This window comes from Pongo pygmaeus, chromosome 3, assembly GCF_028885625.2.
Source record: "Pongo pygmaeus isolate AG05252 chromosome 3, NHGRI_mPonPyg2-v2.0_pri, whole genome shotgun sequence".
NCBI classification, from domain to species: Eukaryota; Metazoa; Chordata; class Mammalia; order Primates; family Hominidae; genus Pongo; species Pongo pygmaeus.
In genome coordinates this window covers 48483554-48503636 of record NC_072376.2, presented here as the reverse complement: position 1 = coordinate 48503636, position 20083 = coordinate 48483554, and the positions used below count along the sequence as shown (strand labels likewise).

General features: G+C 39.2%; 1 protein-coding gene and 1 pseudogene across 3 annotated transcripts in view; one reads left to right on the top strand and one right to left on the bottom strand.

Annotated features, from left to right (window-relative positions):
- The window catches only part of CWH43 (cell wall biogenesis 43 C-terminal homolog), a 90936-nt gene that overhangs the window by 58874 nt on the left and 11979 nt on the right, over positions 1 to 20083 (bottom strand). For all 3 annotated transcript variants that reach the window (XR_008502191.2, XM_054485814.2, XM_054485815.2), the window contains 3 exons: positions 19777 to 19865; positions 14360 to 14617; positions 11032 to 11157 (listed from right to left, as the gene is read on the bottom strand). Coding sequence is in view for 2 of the 3 variants with exons in the window: in XM_054485814.2 (XP_054341789.1) it covers positions 11032 to 11157; positions 14360 to 14617; positions 19777 to 19865 (473 nt within the window). In the remaining variant the exon portion in view is untranslated. The remainder of the gene's footprint in view (positions 1 to 11031; positions 11158 to 14359; positions 14618 to 19776; positions 19866 to 20083) is intronic.
- LOC129035440 (triosephosphate isomerase-like) lies at positions 31 to 869 on the top strand (annotated as a pseudogene).

The window sequence follows — 20083 nt, the reverse complement described above, 5'->3', positions numbered from 1 at the left end:
AAATAATTGTTTTTTTTTTTTAAGTAAATAAAATAAAATAAATTTGCTGACACTGACCTTCAGAACCTCGGCTCCAGAGCCATGGCGCCCTCCAGGAGGTTCTTCATGGGGGAACTGGAAGATGAATGGGTGGAAGAAGAGTCTTGGGGAGCTCATTGACACTGAATGCGACCAAGGTGCCAGCCGACACCGAGGTGGTTTGCTCTCCCCCCACCGCCTATATCGACTTCAGCCAGCAGAAGCTAGATCCCAAGATTGCTGTGCCTGGGCAGAACTGCTACAAAGTGACTAATGGGGACTTTACTGAGGAGATCAGCCCTGGCATAATCAAAGACTGCGGAGCTACGTGAGTGGTCCTGGGGCACTCAGAGAGAAGGCATGTCTTTGGGGAGTCAGATGAACTGATTGAGCAGAAAGTGGCCCATGCTCTGGCAGAGGGACTTGGAGTAATTGCCTGCATTGGGAAGAAGCTAGATGCAAGGGAAGCTGGCATCACTGAGAAGGTTGTTTTCAAGCAGACAAAGGTCATCACAGATAAGGTGAAGGGACTAAGCAGCCCAGAAGCCCAGTAACTGCCCCTCCCCTGCACATGCTTCTGATGGTGTCATCTGCCCTCTTTTGTGGCCTCGTCCAAACTGTACCTTCCTTTACTGTTTATATCTTCACCCTGTAATGGTTGAGACCAGGCCAATCCCTTCTCCACTTACTATAATGGTTGGAACTAAACATCACCAAGGTGGCTTCTCCTTGGCTGAGAGGTGGAAGGGGTGGAATTTGCTCCTGGGTCCCCTAGGCCCTAGTGAGGGCAGGAGATAAACCATCCTCTCCCTTCTAACACCGTGAGGCCAAGATCCTCCCATCAGAAGCCAGGAATGCTGCCCTCTTCCATGGTGCCCACTTCCGTGTGTGCTCTGTATGTGAACCACTCACATGGGAGGGAATAAACACATGGCACTAGGGAAAAAAAAAAAAACTAAATTTATTTTAAAATAACAAGGTTTATAAAATTATTGAATTTATTGGCCAATGATTTTGTGCAAAGGGGAAATGTGTAGTTCTTGGGTTAATTTTCATGTGTGACATGTGTACATCGACCACTCTTTAAACCCAGATTTCAGGAATTTTCCCTAAAAATGTTCCAAGGATCATGAGCTTAAAGTAAAAATAAGTCATAAAACACACAAGAAAACAAGTTTCCATGAGCAGGAAACAAAGAAAAAAACACCCTGCAGAATCAAGCCCACAAAGAGACAGATGTTGGAACTCTCTGAATCAGAATATAAAACAAGTATGCTTATTATATTTACAAAAATAAAAGAGAGTATTCAAAAGTATGACTAGCGAACATAAGACTAAAATAAATAATCAGAAAATTTTGAAAAGAAATCAAATAGAGTTCTAGAAATAAAAAGATAATTATAATAATTGAAATTAGAAACTCGAAGACAATCAAATTAGACAAAGCTGTATAGAGAATTAGTTCAAGGGGCAGCCCAAAACATAGAGGTAGAAAATATGAAAGAGGTTAACAGCAATGGAAAACAAAATAAGAAAATCAACACATATCTAATTGCAGGCAAAAAGAAAGAGAAAGAATGGGAAAGAAGCAATATTTGCAGAAATAATGTTGAGAATTTTCCAGAAATAATAAAAGACATGACTCTTCAGATTCATAAAGCCTGAAGACTACCAAGCAAGATGGAGGAAAAAATCTGCATCCAGATATATCACAGTGAAACTACAGAGCACCAAAACAAAGAAAAATCTTAAGAGCTTCCAAAGAGAAAAGACAGATTATTTTCAAAGGAAAAACAATTACACTGACAGCTGACTTCTCAACAGCAGAAGACAGGAGAATAATATCTTCAATGTGCTGAGAGAAAAACAACCAACTACTAAAAGAATAGATATTGAAAGTATAATTTCCAAACTAGAAAGAGGAGTGGGGAGGAGGGGCATAAGGAAAAAAAACCCTAATCAATGAAAAAAAATCAAAAAGAAAAAGGAAAAAACATACCTAGAAAAAGTGAAAAATGAAAAAGAAAAGTAAGATGATCAAATTAAATAAATATACATTCAGAAATCATGGTAAAAATAGATTAAACCCTTAAAAGACAAAAATTGACATTCTGGAAAATGCAAAACAATGAAAACAGTAAAACATTAGTGGTTGCCAGGGGTTTGGAGGAGGAATAGATGATTAGGTGGGGCACAGGAGATGTTTAGGGCAGAGAAAGTATTCTGTATGATACTGCACTGAGGGATCCATGTAATTATACATTTGTCAAAACCCCTAAACTGTACAAAACTAAAAGTGAACCCTAGTGTAAACTATGGCCTTTGGGTGACAATGATGTATCAATGTAGGTTCATTTATTATGTATGGACATTATTATGTATGAATATTATTATGTATGAACATTATTCTGTATGAACAAATGTATCATTCTGGTGAGTAATTTTGATAGTGGGGGGTGCTATCTAGTTTATTTATGCAAATAAACTAGAAAATCTAGAAGACATTGATAAATTCCTGTACACATACACCCTCCCAAGACTAAACTAGGAAGAAGTTGAATCTCTGAATAGACCAATAACAGGCTCTGAAATTGAGGCAATAATTAATAGCCTACCAACCAAAAAAAAGCCCAGGACCAGAAGGATTCACAGCCGAATTCTACCATAGGTACAAAGAGGAGCTGGTAACATTCCTTCTAAAATTATTCCAATCAATAGAAAAAGAGGGAATCCTCCCTAACTCATTTTATGAGACCAGCATCATCCTGATACCAAGGCTTGGCAGACACACAACAAAAAAAGAGAATTTTAAACCAATATCCCTGATGTACATTACTGCAAAATTCCTCAATAAAATACTGGCAAACTGAATCAAGCAGCACATCAAAAAGCTTATCCACCAAGATCAATTTAGCTTCAACCCTGGGATGCAAGGTGGGTTCAATATATGCAAACCAATAAACATAATCCATCACATAAACAGAACCAAAGACAAAAACCACATGATTATCTCAATAGATGCAGAAAAGGCCTTTGACAAAATTCAACAGTGCTTCATGCTAAAAACCCTCAGTAAACTAGGTATTAATAGAACATATCTCAAAATAATAAGAGCTCTTTATGACAAACCTACAGTCAATATCACACTGAATGGGCAAAAACTGGAAACATTCCCTTTGAAAACCAGCACAAGACAAGTATGCCCTCTCTCACCACTCCTATTCAACATAGTGTTGGAAGTTCTGGCCAGGGCAATCAGGCAAGAGAAAGAATAAAGGGTATTCAATTAGGAAAAGAGGAAGTCAAATTGTCCCTCTTTGCAGATGACATGATCGTATATCTAGAAAACCCCATCATTTCAGCCCAAAATCTCCTTAAGCTGATAAGCAACTTCAGCAAAGTCTCAGGATACAAAATCAGTGTGCAAAAATCCCAAGCATTCCTATACACCAATAACAGACAAACAGAGAGCCAAATCATGAGTGAACTTCCATTCACAATTGCTACAAAGAGAATAAAATACCTAGGAATCCAACTTAAAAGAGATGTGAAGGACCTCTTCAAGGAGAACTACAAACCACTGCTCAATGAAATAAAACAGGACACAAACAAATGGAAGAATATTCCATGCTCATGGATAGGAAGAATCAATATCATGAAAATGGCCATACTGCTCAAGGTTATTTATAGATTCAATGCCATCCCCATCAAGCTACCAATGACTTTCTTCACAGAATTGGAAAAAACTACTTTAAAGTTCATATAGAACCAAAAAAGAGCGCACATAGCCAAGACAATCCTAAGCAAAAAGAACAAAGCTGGAGGCATCAGGCTACCTGACTTCAAACCACACTACAAGGCTAGAGTAACCAAAACAGCATGGTACTCATACCAAAACAGATATATAGGCCAATGGAACAGAACAGAGGCCTCAGAAATAACACCTCACATCTGCAACCATCTGATCTTTGACAAACCTGAGAAAAACAAGAAATGAGGAAAGGGTTCCCTATTTAATAAATGGTGCTGGGAAAACTGGCTAGCCATAAGTAGAAAGCTGAAACTGGATTTCTTCCTTGCACCTTGTACAAAAATTAATTCAGGATGGATTAAAGACTTAAATATTAGACCTAAAACCATAAAAGCGCTAGAAGAAAACCTAGGCAATACCATTCAGGACATAGGCATAGACAAAGACTTCATGACTAAAACACCAAAGCAACAAAAGCCAAAATTGACAAATGGGATCTAATTAAACTAAAGAGCTTCAGCACAGCAAAAGAAACCACCATCAGAATGAACAGGCAACCTACAGAATGGCACAAAATTTTTGCAATCTATCCATCTGACAAAGGGCTAATATCCAGAATCTACAAAGAACTTAAACAAATTTACAAGAAAAAAACAACCCCATCAAAAAGTGGGCAAAGGATATGAACAGACACTTCTCCAAAGAAGACATTTATGCAGCCAACAGACACATGAAAAAATGCTCATCATCACTGGGCATCAGAGAAATGCAAATCAAAACCACAGTGAGATACCATCTCACACCAGTTAGAAAGGCAATCATTAAAAACTCAGGAAACAACAGATGCTGGAGAGGATATGGAGAAATAGGAATGCTTTTATACTGTTGGTGGGAGTGTAAATAAGTTCAACCATTGTGGAAGACAGTGTGGTGATTCCTCAAGGATCTAGAACTAGAAATACCATTTGACCCAGCCATCCCATTACTGGGTATATACCCAAAGGATTACAAATCATGCTACTATAAAGACACATGCACACATATGTTTATTGCGGCACTATTCACAATAGCAAAGACTTGGAACAAACCCAAATGTCCATCAGTGATAGAGTGGATTAAGAAAATGTGGTGGGAGGAGGAGCCAAATGGCCGAATAGAAACAGCTCCGGTCTACAGCTCCCAGCGTGAGCGACGCAGAAGACGGGTGATTTCTGCATTTCCATCTGAGGTACCGTGTTCATCTCACTAGGGAGTGCCAGACAGTGGGCGCAGGTCAGTGGGTGAGCGCACCATGTGCCAGCCGAAGCAGGGGCCAGGCATTGCTTCACTCGGGAAGCGCAAGGGGTCAGGGAGTTCCCTTTCCAGGGGTGACAGAAGGCACCTGGAAAATCGGGCCACTCCCACCCGAATACTGTGCTTTTCCAACGGGCTTAGGAAATGGTGCCCCAGGAGATTATAGCCCGCACCTGGCTCAGAGGGTCCTATGCCCACGGAGTCTCGTTGATTGCTAGCACAGCAGTCTGAGATCAAACAGCAAGTCGGCAGCGAGGCTGGGGGAGGGGCGCCTGCCATTGCCCAGGCTCGCTTAGGTAAACACAGCAGCCGGGAAGCTTGAACTGGGTGGAGCCCACCACAGCTCAAGGAGGCCTGCCTGCCTCTATAGGCTCCACCTCTGGGGGCAGGGCACAGACAAACAGAAAGACAGCAGTAATCTCTGCAGACTTAAATGTCCCTGTCTGACAGCTTTGAGGAGAGCAGTGGTTCTCCCAGCACGCAGCTGGAGATCTGAGAAAGGGCAGACTGCCTCCTCAAGTGGGTCCCTGACCCCTGACCCCCGAGCAGCCTAACTGGGTGGCAACCCCCAGCAGGGGCAGACTGACACCTCACACGGCCGGCCAGGTACTCCAACAGACCTGCAGCTGAGGGTCCTGTCTGTTAGAAGGAAAACTAACAGAAAGGACATCCACACCAAAAACCCATCTGTACATCACCATCATCAAAGACAAAAAGTAGATAAAACCACAAAGATGGGGAAAAAACAGAGCAGAAAAACTGGAAACTCTAAAAAGCAGAGTACCTCTCCTCCTCCAAAGGAACGCAGTTCCTCACCAGCAACGGAACAAAGCTGGACGGAGAATGACTTTGACGAGCTGAGAGAAGAAGGCTTCAGACGATCAAATTACTCCGAGCTATGGGAGGATATTCAAACCAAAGGCAAAGAAGTTGAAAACTTTGAAAAAAATTTAGAAGAATGTATAACTAGAATAACCAATACAGAGAAGTGCTTAAAGGAGCTGATGGAGCTGAAAACCAAGGCTCGAGAACTACGTGAAGAATGCAGAAGCCTCAGGAGCCGATGCGATCAAATGGAAGAAAGGGTATCAGCCCTGGAAGATGAAATGAATGAAATGAAGCGAGAAGGGAAGTTTAGAGGAAAAAGAATAAAAAGAAACCAGCAAAGCCTCCAAGAAATGTGGGACTATGTGAAAAGACCAAATCTACGTCTGATTGGTGTACCTGAAAGTGACGGGGAGAATGGAAACAAGTTGGAAAACACTCTGCAGGATATTATCCAGGAGAACTTCCCCAATCTAGCAAGGCAGGCCAACATTCAGATTCAGGAAATACAGAGAACGCCACAAAGATACTCCTCGAGAAGAGCAACTCCAAGACACATCATTGTCAGATTCACCAAAGTTGAAATGAAGGAAAAAATGTTAAGGGCAGCCAGAGAGAAAGGTTGGGTTACCATCGAAGGGAAGCCCATCAGAATAACAGCGGATCTCTCGGCAGAAACCCTACAAGCCAGAGGAGAGTGGGGGCCAATATTCGACATTCTTAAAAAAAAGAATTTTCAACCCAGAATTTCATATCCAGCCAAACTGAGCTTCATAAGTGAAGGAGAAATAAAATACTTTACAGACAAGCAAATGCTGAGAGATTTTGTCACCACCAGGCCTGCCCTAAAAGAGCTCCTGAAGGAAGCGCTAAACATGGAAAGGTACAACCGGTACCAGCCGCTGCAAAATCATGCCAAAATGTAAAGACCATCGAGACTAGGAAAAGACTGCATCAACTAACGAGCCAAATAACCAGCTAACATCATAATGACAGGATCCAATTCACACATAACAATATTAACTTTAAATGTAAATGGACTAAATGCTCCAATTAAAAGGCACAGACTGGAAAATTGGATAAAGAGTCAAGACCCATCAGTGTGCTGTATTCAGGAAACCCATCTCACGTGCAGAGACACACATAGGCTCAAAATAAAAGGATGGAGGAAGATCTACCAAGCAAATGGAAAACAAAAAAAGGCAGGGGTTGCAATCCTAGTCTCTGATAAAACAGACTTTAAACCAACAAAGATCAAAAGAGACAAAGAAGGCCATTACATAATGGTAAAGGGATTAATTCAACAAGAAGAGCTAACTATCCTAAATATATATGCACCCAATACAGGAGCACCCAGATTCATAAAGCAAGTCCTGAGTGACCTACAAAGAGACTTAGACTCCCACACATTAATAATGGGAGACTTTAACACCCCACTGTCAACATTAGACAGATCAACCAGACAGAAAGTCAACAAGGATACCCAGGAATTGAACTCAGCTCTGCACCAAGCGGACCTAATAGACATCTACAGAACTCTCCACCCCAAATCAACAGAATATACATTTTTTTCAGCACCACACCACACCTATTCCAAAATTGACCATATACTTCGAAGTAAAGCTCTCCTCAATAAATGTAAAAGAACAGAAATTATAATAAACTATCTCTCAGATCACAGTGCAATCAAGCTAGAACTCAGGATTAAGAATCTCACTCAAAACTACTCAACTATATGGAAACTGAACAACCTGCTCCTGACTGACTACTGGGTACATAACGAAAGGAAGGCAAAAATAAAGATGTTCTTTGAAACCAATGAGAACCAAGACACAACATACCAGAATCTCTGGGATGCATTCAAAGCAGTGTGTAGAGGGAAATTTATAGCACTAAATGCCCACAAGAGAAAGCAGGAAAGATCCAAAATTGACACCCTAACATCACAATTAAAAGAACTAGAAAAGCAAGAGCAAACACATTCAAAAGCTAGCAGAAGGCAAGAAATAACTAAAATCAGAGCAGAACTGAAGGAAATAGAGACACAAAAAACCCTTCAAAAAATCAATGAATCCAGGAGCTGGTTTTTTGAAAGGATCAACAAAATTGATAGACCGCTAGCAAGATTAATAAAGAAAAAAAGAGAGAAGAATCAAACAGATGCAATAAAAAATGATAAAGGGGATATCACCACCGATCCCACAGAAATACAAACTACCATCAGAGAATACTACAAACACCTCTACGCAAATAAACTAGAAAATCTAGAAGAAATGGATAAATTCCTCAACACATACACCCTCCCAAGACTAAACCAGGAAGAAGTTGAATCTCTGAATAGACCAATAACAGCAGCTGAAATTGTGACAATAATCAATAGCTTACCAACCAAAAAAAGTCCAGCACCAGATGGGTTCACAGCCGAATTCTACCAGAGGTACAAGGAGGAGCTGGTACCATTCCTTCTGAAACTATTCCAATCAATAGAAAAAGAGGGAATCCTCCCTAACTCATTTTATGAGGCCAGCATCATCCTGATACCAAAGCCTGGCAGAGACACAACAAAAAAAGAGAATTTTAGACCAATATCCTTGATGAACATTGATGCAAAAATCCTCAATAAAATACTGGCAAACAGAATCCAGCAGCACATCAAAAAGCTTATCCACCATGATCAAGTGGGCTTCATCCCTGGGATGCAAGGCTGGTTCAATATATGCAAATCAATAAATGTAATCCAGCATATAAACAGAACCAAAGACAAAAACCACATGATTATCTCAATAGATGCAGAAAAGGCCTTTGACAAAATTCAACAACCCTTCATGCTAAAAACTCTCAATAAATTAGGTATTGATGGGACGTATCTCAAAATAATAAGAGCTATCTATGACAAACCCACAGCCAATATCACACTGAATGGGCAAAAACTGGAAGCATTCCCTTTGAAAACTGGCACAAGACAGGGATGCCCTCTCTCACCACTTCTATTAAACATAGTGTTGGAAGTTCTGGCCAGGGCAATTAGGCAGGAGAAGGAAATAGAGGGTATTCAATTAGGAAAAGAGGAAGTCAAATTGTCCCTGTTTGCAGATGACATGATTGTATATCTAGAAAACCCCATTGTCTCAGCCCAAAATCTCCTTAAGCTGATAAGCAACTTCAGCAAAGTCTCAGGATACAAAATCAATGTACAAAAATCACAAGCATTCTTATACATCAATAACAGACAAACAGAGAGCCAAATCATGAGTGAACTCCCATTCACAATTGCTTCAAAGAGAATAAAATACCTAGGAATCCAACTTACAAGGGATGTGAAGGACCTCTTCAAGGAGAACTACAAACCACTGCTCAAGGAAATAAAAGAGCATACAAACAAATGGAAGAACATTCCATGCTCATGGGTAGGAAGAATCAATATCATGAAAATGGCCATCCTTCCCAAGGTAATTTACAGATTTAATGCCATCCCCATCAAGCTACCAATGACTTTCTTCACAGAATTGGAAAAAACTACTTTCAAGTTCATATGGAATCAAAGAAGAGCCCGTATCGCCAAGTCAATCCTAAGCCAAAAGAACAAAGCTGGAGGCATCACACTACCTGACTTCAAACTATACTACAAGGCTACAGTAACCAAAACAGCATGGTACTGATACCAAAACAAAGATATAGATCAATGGAACAGAACAGAGCCATCAGAAATAATGCCACATATCTACAACTATCTGATCTTTGATAAACCTGAGAAAAACAAGAAATGGGGAAAGGATTCCCTATTTAATAAATGGTGCTGGGAAAACTGGCTAGCCATATGTAGGAAGCTGAAACTGGATCCCTGCCTTACACCTTATACAAAAATCAATTCAAGATGGATTAAAGACTTAAATGTTAGACCTAAAACCATAAAAACCCTAGAAGAAAACCTAGGCATTACCATTCAGGACATAGGCATGGGCAAGGACTTCATGTCTAAAACACCAAAAGCAATGGCAACAAAAGCCAAAATTGACAAATGGGATCTAATTAAACTAAAGAGCTTCTGCACAGCAAAAGAAACTACCATCAGAGTGAACAGGCAACCTACAAAATGGGAGAAAATTTTTGCAACCTACTCATCTGACAAAGGGCTAATATCCAGAATCTACAATGAACTCCAACAAATTTACAAGAAAAAAACAAACAACCCCATCAAAAAGTGGGCAAAGGACGTGAACAGACACTTCTCAAAAGAAGACATTTATGCAGCCAAAAGACACATGAACAAATGCTCACCATCACTGACCATCAGAGAAATGCAAATCAAAACCACAATGAGATACCATCTTACACCAGTTAGAATGGCAATCATTAAAAAGTCAGGAAACAACAGGTGCTGGAGAGGATGTGGAGAAATAGGAACACTTTTACACTGTTGGTGGGACTGTAAACTAGTTCAACCCTTGTGGAAGTCAGTGTGGCGATTCCTCAGGGATCTAGAACTAGAAATTCCATTTGACCCAGCCATCCCATTACTGGGTATATACCCAAAGGACTATAAATCATGCTGCTATAAAGACACATGCACACGTATGTTTATCGCAGCATTATTCACAATAGCAAAGACTTGGAACCAACCCAAATGTCCAACAATGATAGACTGGATTAAGAAAATGTGGCACATATACACCATGGAATACTATGCAGCCATAAAAAATGATGAGTTCATGTCCTTTGTAGGGACATGGATGAAATTGGAAATCATCATTCTCAGTAAACTATCACAAGAACAAAAAACCAAACACCGCATATTCTCACTCATAGGTGGGAATTGAACAATGAGAACACATGGACACAGGAAGGGGAACATCACACTCTGGGGACTGTTGTGGGGTGGGGGGAGGGGGGAGGGATAGCATTGGGAGATATACCTAATGCTAGATGACGAGTTAGTGGGGGCAGCGCACCAGCATGGCACATGTATACATATGTAACTTACCTGCACATTGCGCACATGTACCATAAAACCTAAAGTATAATAATAATAATAATAATAATAATAATAAAAGAAAAAAAAAAGTAAACCCTATGAAAGTGTTTACTCATTAAATACAATAATCTGAAAAAAAAAAAAAAAAAAAAGAATGTAAAACTATACTTACAAAGTTTCATGTATTTTTCACTCTTTCTGAAAAGCACTTTAGAACTGTTTTTTGTTTGAAGAAGCAAGTCAAAGTTTTTCTTAGGACCAAATAGCATATTCAGCCCAATAATTAACATCATTGTCCCTTTTATAAGAGAAAGAAAGAATATGTTATAGTCTGATCCAAAAACCCTTCCAATGTTGTATTACAGCAGCTGAGAGTTCTTTTAAAGGAACATACCCTGGAAATTCATGTACTGATTTAATTTATCTCAGAACCTAAACAATTACTCTAGTAGTGCTTTTGATAACTGGAAAATATCAGGTAGGGTTCTAGGAATCATGCTTTAAATGACAGGACCCCAGCCTTTTCCCGATGCATATTTCTTTGAATTTCTTGAGTATTTCCTAGTTGTTAGGTTGCTGAATGTGTTCTTGACTGACTGTTGATTGGGCAGGGGACAGTGAAGCCTTCTGAGCTCCCATAGGGATGCAATAAGAGCCCTTCCGTGCACCAGGTTGAGGATCACGATGGAGCATATGTAGGCTCTTAATATGGCAGTTCTTGTAATAATTCTGCCCCAGGATGTGAGTTTTCTGGGCACAGAGGCCTCACAGAGGATGCATGCTGGAACTCACAGTGTGCCAACAGGCCAGCCAATAAAGTGGAGCTAAATTGGGATGCGCAACAAACTAGCTTACACTTAAAGTTTACTTACTTTACCTAAAACCATACACACTAAGAATGGAAACAGAGATATGCTGCCATATGGAAATTAAGAAATTAAGGCATTTAAGAAATGTCAAGTAAAAGTCAGAAGCCAAGCAAAAACAGCGGTGTCCAATTTTCCAGGAAATAGCAGAAGGAATCCAGAAAATATAACTAAATTCTGATACAATAAATATTATTTTCAACTCAGTTGTATTAAAAGCCACTCTGAATATTACCAACATTTCTCGGCTTTTGTGGCCTCATCGAATAACATCACTCTTATTTTTCTTTAAAGTTCTTAGTTGTATGAAGCTGTAGTTATGCACTGTTTCTACAATCCCATAAGTAATGAGAAGAAACTAAAAAAAAAACTCATCGTTCATAAAATTCTAAAAAAACAAACTTATGCATGGAATAGCTCTTACTTTCATTTGTTTTCTTCTCATGGCAGATCCCTAAGCAAGCTGGTATAAGAAAAAAAGCAGGGCATTGGAAAAGAAAACAAAGCAGGAGAAAGTACACACACCTGGAAGAAATCAGAAGAAATACAAAGTTTGGAAAGCCAAGGTTACCACGGAGAAAATGCAGCAATGTGTTTCTCTCATTAGATGAAAGCTTGAGTATTTACCAGAAATACCAAATTCTCCAAGTTAATTCAAAAATATTTCATGTAATTTTAAAATATGTCTTTCAAACCAGCCTCTCCTGACAGATGTCTAGCTCATGGGGTAGAAAAGCATATGGCAAAATGTGCAGAGTAGTTGGATGTCTGTCAGGGCACCAGGGGAACTGTAACAGATCCCAGGTAGATGTAATCCCAGCACCTTGGGAGGCCGAGGCAGGAGAATTGCCTAAGCCCAGGAGTTCGACACCAGCCTGGGCAACAAAGTGAGACCCCGTCTCTACAAAAAACAACATAATCAGCCAGGCGTTGTGGTGTGTGCCTGGAGACCCAGCTACTTGGGAGGTTGAGGGGGGAGCTCAAGGATACAGGGAGCTGTGATTGCACCACTGCACTCCAGCTGGAGCAACAGAACAAGACCCTATCTCAAAAAAAAAAAAAAAAAAAAAAAAACAGAACCCAAATAGAAGCCTTCACTTCTCCTGAGTAGCACTCACACAACTGTAATTTCTTAAGTATTTGTCTTGTTTTATATATGGTGTTTCCCCCATTCAACTAAAGCTCCAGGTAGGCAAGGACAGTGGGTGTTTTTAATATTTCAGCAGCTTGGAATGGTAGATAAAGTAGACCAGAAGAGTGAGAGGGCGGGAAAGGGGGCAATGATGAGAAATTGATTAATGGATACAATGTAACCTGTCGGGGTGATGGATACTCTAAATGCCCTGACTTAACCACTATGCAACCTATGCATGTAACAAAATTGCACTTGTACCCCACAAATTTATACAGATAAAAAGGTGAAAACATAATCTTCAGTATCTGGCACTGTTCCTGGAACATAAGGTACATGATCATTATTTTTTTCAAAATGTAGACAACCAGTGAAATCGTGTTAATATTTTTAATAAATAAGTGAACAAATGAACAAGTAGATCCCTTATTAACATGTTTTTTCTCCTCATCTTTCAAATATTTTGTGGAAGTATTTGACATGTTACTTAAGCTAAAATTATGTAAACTAATATGATTCACAACATTCGATTTATGTATGCCTGGTATACACCAATAATTGTATTATTGCCAGAAGCCAATTTTTAAAATATTAAAATTGAACTAAGTTTATGAAATTATAATTTTGGTATGTGAATCAATTTTTAAAATATTAAACTGAGCTAAGTTTATTAAATTATAATTTTGGTATGCAAATTCATAACCACTAAAATGGTAAATATATTTGTTCTATGACTTGGAGATTTACCATTTACACTAAGATATATGAATTTTTTGTTACAAATATGATAAATAAAAATAATAGAGTCTAGGTGTGGTGGCTCACACCTGTAATCCTAGCACTTTGGGAAGCCAAGGCAGGAGGATCACTTGAAGCCAGGAGTTCAAGACCAGCCTGTGCAACATAGCAAGACCCCTGTCTCTACAAAAATGTTTTTAAATTAGTGGAGTGTGGTGGCCCACACCTAGTAGACCCAACTACTTGGGAGGCAGAGGTAGAAGGATCGCTTGAGCCCAGGAGCTCAAGGCTGCAGTGAGCTATGATCACACCACTGCCAGAGTAAGACGTCATCTCAAAAAACATTCATAAATAAAATCCAGAGGAACCCCAAAAAATCACAATCCCCATGTATATTTACGAGCCAACCACTGAAGTGTCAGCATGAGTATCATGATCATACCTTTTCCTAACACATCGTATAACACAAGTGTTACATTGTTTACGCTTTAGTATGGACTGAATCTTTTCACAACTAATTAATGTAAAAGATCTTTGTAGTAATAAGTATTACCGAAATGCGCTGGTAAATTAATACATTTGATTTTAATTTATAATTTAGACATCCCTCCAGGTTTTGTGTTTTAATCAAGAGAGTCTATTTTACTAAGAAAGCTAGATCATCCTGTTTATTTCCACCAGTTACATAAAGCGCTAAATCCTGGTCAGTCCATAAGGATATTTTTGAGCAATTATTTTAATCCAGACCTTTCAAATGTACTCACCCAAAAGCACATCTGATCTTTCTCTAGCGTAGACACCTCCTGGGACAAACTTAAAAGCTGTGCACCAGGCACAAAAAAATATTTCTAGAAGATAAAATATCATGGCAATGGTCATGGTTTTCCCAGGGTTTGTCCCTGAGTTAATAAGGTGTCCAAGTGTTTGAGGCCACATGGATGCAGTAAAGACGGCAAAGACACAGCCAGACACAGCAGCTGCCCATGTGTGCAGGTAAAGGAGCCCCGCAGCTGAAGCTGTTCCTGTTTGTGAGAGAGAGAAACGAATCAGACAGGAAAGCAGTCGAGCTTAGAGAATGACAAATGTATAGCCTTTAGGACCAGAACAGACCTTAGGGGTATACTGATCCAATCTCCAGACAGATGAGAAAACTAAGGTCTGACAAGGTTAATGTGATTTACCCGATGTCACACAGCCAGTTATTGTCTCAACTGGAGGTATAATGTGGATCTAGTAAATCTCAGTTCAGTGCTATTTCTTCAGAAAGGGCAGGAGGAGGGAAAAGGGTATTTTTAGGTAATTGCTGTTAAGATCCTAACAGCAATAAAAACTAAAATTATCTGCAATACCAAAAATATGTCCATTACATTTAACCAATCAGATGCAGGACATTAGAAAACCGGTAGACTGTGGTTTCTAGAACACTTCTGTTAAGGGGCTTCTAAGGAACTTCTGTCCATCTAAATGCTACCACCTGTCCTACAAGAGGTACATTGACTTTTCCAACCACACAGCCCCAAGAGAAGACATAGCATTTGTAGGCTCACTGCTTTAGCAATTCTGCAATCAGTTCATTCATTACCCAACAGCCTGCTAGGTGTCAGGAGCTATGCATTCTGCCTGATCCACAGCAGGCACTCTGTAAATGTTAGTTTATTGAGCCAATGCTGAGATCATATAACCTTTCCCCCAATTCTTGTGAAATCAGCTTTGAAATAGCACTGCAGGGTCCACTCCATCTTGGGACCATCAATATAACCCCTTTCCATAGAAAATATGGCATATTTGAAACATTCCAATCCATGTTGTATAACTGGGACCCACCCTTCAAGGGTAGCTACAACAGGCTCTTCACTACTTCGGCCGAGAATTCCAGAAAGGAGTGGGAAGCAGAAAGTGGCCCCAGTCAGCATCTTAATGCCCCATGGCTCAATAAGCTCATCACAGGGCAATGCCACCTGCCTGACTGCCTATTTCTCCCCACTTCAAAAAGAACATCTCTCAGATGAGCATGAGAACTAGATTCCAAGGTCCTCTACAACCCATGGAGTTTAACTCCACAGGGAGATCTTCAAATACCTAGATTCTCAATGGAATTTTTTCATTTTAAAATAAAACAACTGTAATGCCTACTTGCTTTAGAAATTTTAAAAATACAGAACTGAAAAGAAGCAATTAAGGATTGTCTAAGGTGGAGATAACCACAGCCAATATTTCTGTGTATTTCTAAGTCATCTTCTGTGTATATACAGAAGTATTTTTACATAAATGGAATTGTACCACATACTAAAGACTATATGCTGCTTTTTATGAAACATTATATCAGGAACATTTACCAGTGTAAATAATTTTTTTCTAAAGCATTTTAATGTACATATAATACTTCACTGGATAAATACACCACAATATAAGTAAGCACTTTCCTATTGCTGGCCATTTGTGAAGGTTCCTGTGTCAAGCTTTTAAAACAACTGTGTGATGAACATCTTTTTTTGTCAATGATCCCTTACCACATTACCCATTATTTCCTTAAAACAGATTCCTAGCAACACAACTCTTATGTTAAGGGGCATAAGTATTTTAAAGTCATGACTTGTGACCAGTTGCTTTCCTGAAAGCAGCTTTCAGGAAACCTTATACCCAACTTTCAGGAAACCTAATACTTGTCTTTGCTTCCTGCAGAAAACTTGCCAAGTCTTGACACCTCTTAAATCCTGCCAAAATTTCATCTTTAATTTGGTAAAAATCTTTACCAAATATATGTAATAATACCAAAAATCTTTACCAAATTAAGGTCGAAAATGCTATGACATTTTAAATTGCACTTATTTGACTGTTAGTGAGGTTGAATTTTTCTTACTTAAGGCTTACAATGACTGTTTTTAAAAGAATGATCCCGAATTTGATATTCTAATCTAAAGACGTTAGAATAATATTGTTCTCCTTACTACAGAGAATTATCTAGAGGGAATGAAAACATCTCTCGAATTTATCTTGACTGTTATCATTTTTATTTCTATTTTTAAATAGGCTCTATATTTTAAATCCACCAAAATGGTACTGTTTAAATAGGTTACAAATTCAAAATTACAATTCACATGCTACAAAAGGGAGTTTCTGACCCATAACCCATTTGTTCCCCTTAGTGAAGGCACCAATCCAGTGTAAGCACTTACCTTTGCATCCTTCCAGAGATACTCTACACGTACAAAGAAATACATATGTGCATGCATTTCCCTTCCTTTTTGTACACCAATGATAGTATATGATACGCCCTCTTAGTCACTTTACCTTTTTCATTTAACTGTATTCCTTAACTGCTTTTGTTTGAGCCCTTCCAATAATCTCCCCCAAATCTGTGCAACATCAAAGACATCAAGCAGAAGTAATAGTAACTATTTCAATAACAATTATAATAACTGACATGTAAGTTTTCAATAAATCAAGTTTTCCATATAGTAAAATTATCTGGACACTATAGTACAATGGGGTCCTGTCAATGTGTTTACTATATCTAGCCTTTTTTAAAAATAGAACTCTGGCTTTACTAATTTAACTGCTATCAACATTTAAAGCACCTGTATCTTTGCTTGTATGAAATTGTTCAGTCACTGCCATAATTAATTTCATATTGAGTCTCCAGTTGGGATTGTCAACGTAAACTGTACAATGGGAAAACAGGATTCCTTTGGCCACGGCTTGCATTACTGTGTTGTTTCCACAGATGAATCACAGTGAAAAGTGGGCACCACCTCCAGATAATTAAGCTTGAGCTCCAACTTATTGCAGGTGAGTAAGTGATCAGAAAGGAAGATGAAGCTGGTGAATTATGGCCCTGCTTTCTTCTACTGCAAGCAGCCTTCTAGAAGCCTTAAATCTGCTTTTCTTAGAGTCTTTAAAGCTACTATTTAATACTCCAGAGAGACAGCAAAACTAGATTAGGTTTGACTCTCAAGGATATGACCTTATTTGTTTGGGGAAATAAGCATAAGACGGTAGGTTCACAGCTTTTCTGTTCTTTAACTAACAGTCTATTTCTCTGTGTTCTTCAGGTTAAAATGAAGCTGTTAACTACCTGCCCAATAAGCACTTTGCTTATACTATATGAGAAAAGGCATGATATAAATGCTGAACAAACACTCAATGCATTTCTTTTTCCTTTTCCAAGTTATATGCAGATTAAGAAGCTACTGTATATGCTTAATGCAAACTCAGCACTGACAAAATTTCCTGGCCCTTTTCCTGAGGAATCTCACAAATAAACTCTCTGACAAGAAGAAAGATTACTCTTAGGTACACACAAACCTCCACAGGCTCCAAATACAATGCCTATCAAAAAATACACAAGCAAGTATAAACAGCTCAACAAGACTGCAACAGTGTGCTCACATAGCTCCAGGAGGAAGAGGACCTGGCCAACCTCATCGATTTAGCCATGTATCTGGATTACACATACATTTCCATGCAAATGTGATGGCACTTACAGTGTACAGAAATTCACTTGCTATGTTGTCATCCTAAATCTTCTATTACTGATACAGTCTCTCAAACCCACACACAGCATCTAGAGTACCACTCTGAATCACCAACTTAATTAACATGTATTAACAACATCTCATCTCTCCTCACATAAACCAAATATAGTATTTGCTATATAATAAAGTGGTTTTTCTTTTTTTACTTAGAGTCAGAAAACCTGACTATAATCATTAAATACTGCCTTTTAAGGGAAAGGAGGAGGACTGGCATAACTCTGTTATAGGAAAATAAGTTCAATGCTCCCTCCTCTTCACAAAGACTAGGGGAGAGGGAAGAGGGCAGCCCAAAACATGATTGTCTTCACTGATACTTCTGGGGTCCTAAAGGGTGTAACTGGGAAGAGATGGGCCAGGTCTTTGAGTAAGCAGACATGGACCCTACAGCTGGGTGGAAGGCTGGGAGCTCTACTGTTACATGTAAAAGAGAAAGGGAAATGGAGCTTCATCATGGACTTCTAAACGGCATTTTTGAAACACAGAAAAGCAAGGAATCTTGAAGAGTGAAAGAGGTCTGGCAACTAGCAACATGGCAATGCACAGCCCTCATCTCCTCAGTAAAATCTGCTACTGATGAGAATTACTTAATGGGTTCACTGTATCCATCAGGTGAGGGATAGCCTAAGAACTCTGACTTGACCACTACCCAATCTATGCACCTATACACTGCTGGTGAGAGTGTAAATTAGTCTAACAATTGCGGAAATCAGTGTGGCAATTCCTCAAAACAGAATTACCATTTGACCTAGCAATCCCATTACTGGGTATGTACCCAAAGGAATATAAATTGTTCTACCATAAAGACACATGCACACGTATGTTCACTGCAGCGCTATTCACAGTAGCAAAGACATGGAATCAACCTAAATGCCCATCAATGGTAAACTGGATAAAGAAAATGTGGTAATATACACCATGGAATACTATGCAGCCATAAAAAAATGAGATCATATCCTTTGCAGGAACGTGGATGGAGCTGGAGGCCATTATCTTTAACAAACTAATGCAGGAAGAGAAAACCAAATGCTGCATGTTATCATTAAATGGGAGCTGAATGATGAGAACACATGGACACAAAGAGGAGAACAACAGACCCTGGGGTCTACCAGAATCAGGTAGGAGGAGAGAGAGGATCAGGAGGAATAACGGGTACTAGGCTTATTACCTGGGTAACAAAATAATCTGTACAACAAACCCCCATTGCACAAGTTTACTTATGTAACAAACCTGCACACGTACCCCTGAACTTAAAAGTTATCAATCAATCTCACTTGTAACCCATAAGTTTATACAAATAAAATAATATACTTTAATTAAAAATCAAGAATTTATATAAATCTGCTACTTAACACATGTGCCTTGTTTATGTATTTTTGAGAGTAGGTAGTATTACAGCAGTGTGGTCCAGGAAAGCAGCACAGCCACAGGAGGAGGGGAGGCGGAGGTAGGAGGAAGCATGAACTCAGAGCAGGTAGTCACCGGTGACCTTGGTGACATCTGCATTATAGTCGCTGTTTGCAACAGGCCATTTGGCCACAGTACATATTTGTATGGTTGTATCTACTTTCAGTTGAGTTGCGCATGCTTGCAAATAAACTGGATAACCAAGCTCAGTCATGTTCTATCTGCAGGTAAATTCCACATACCTGTAACCCACCAGATCAAACCAGTACCACGAAACCACGAACAAGCTGGAAGCATCAATCCACTTGCCAAGCACAGCAGTACTGCACCTCTGTGAAAAAGGACATGCTCTAAGTCATGTGACATTAGTAATATTTCATCATCCCGAATATAAAACAGAAATATACCTCCCACCTCTGGGTACATATAAGAGATAATGTGTGTGAAACAACCAGTGAGATCATGAGAGCCCACTGGGAGCCAATATTATACACATTCAGAACAGAGAAGGAATAAAACCTCTGCCATGAGATCAATGATATCTGCCAA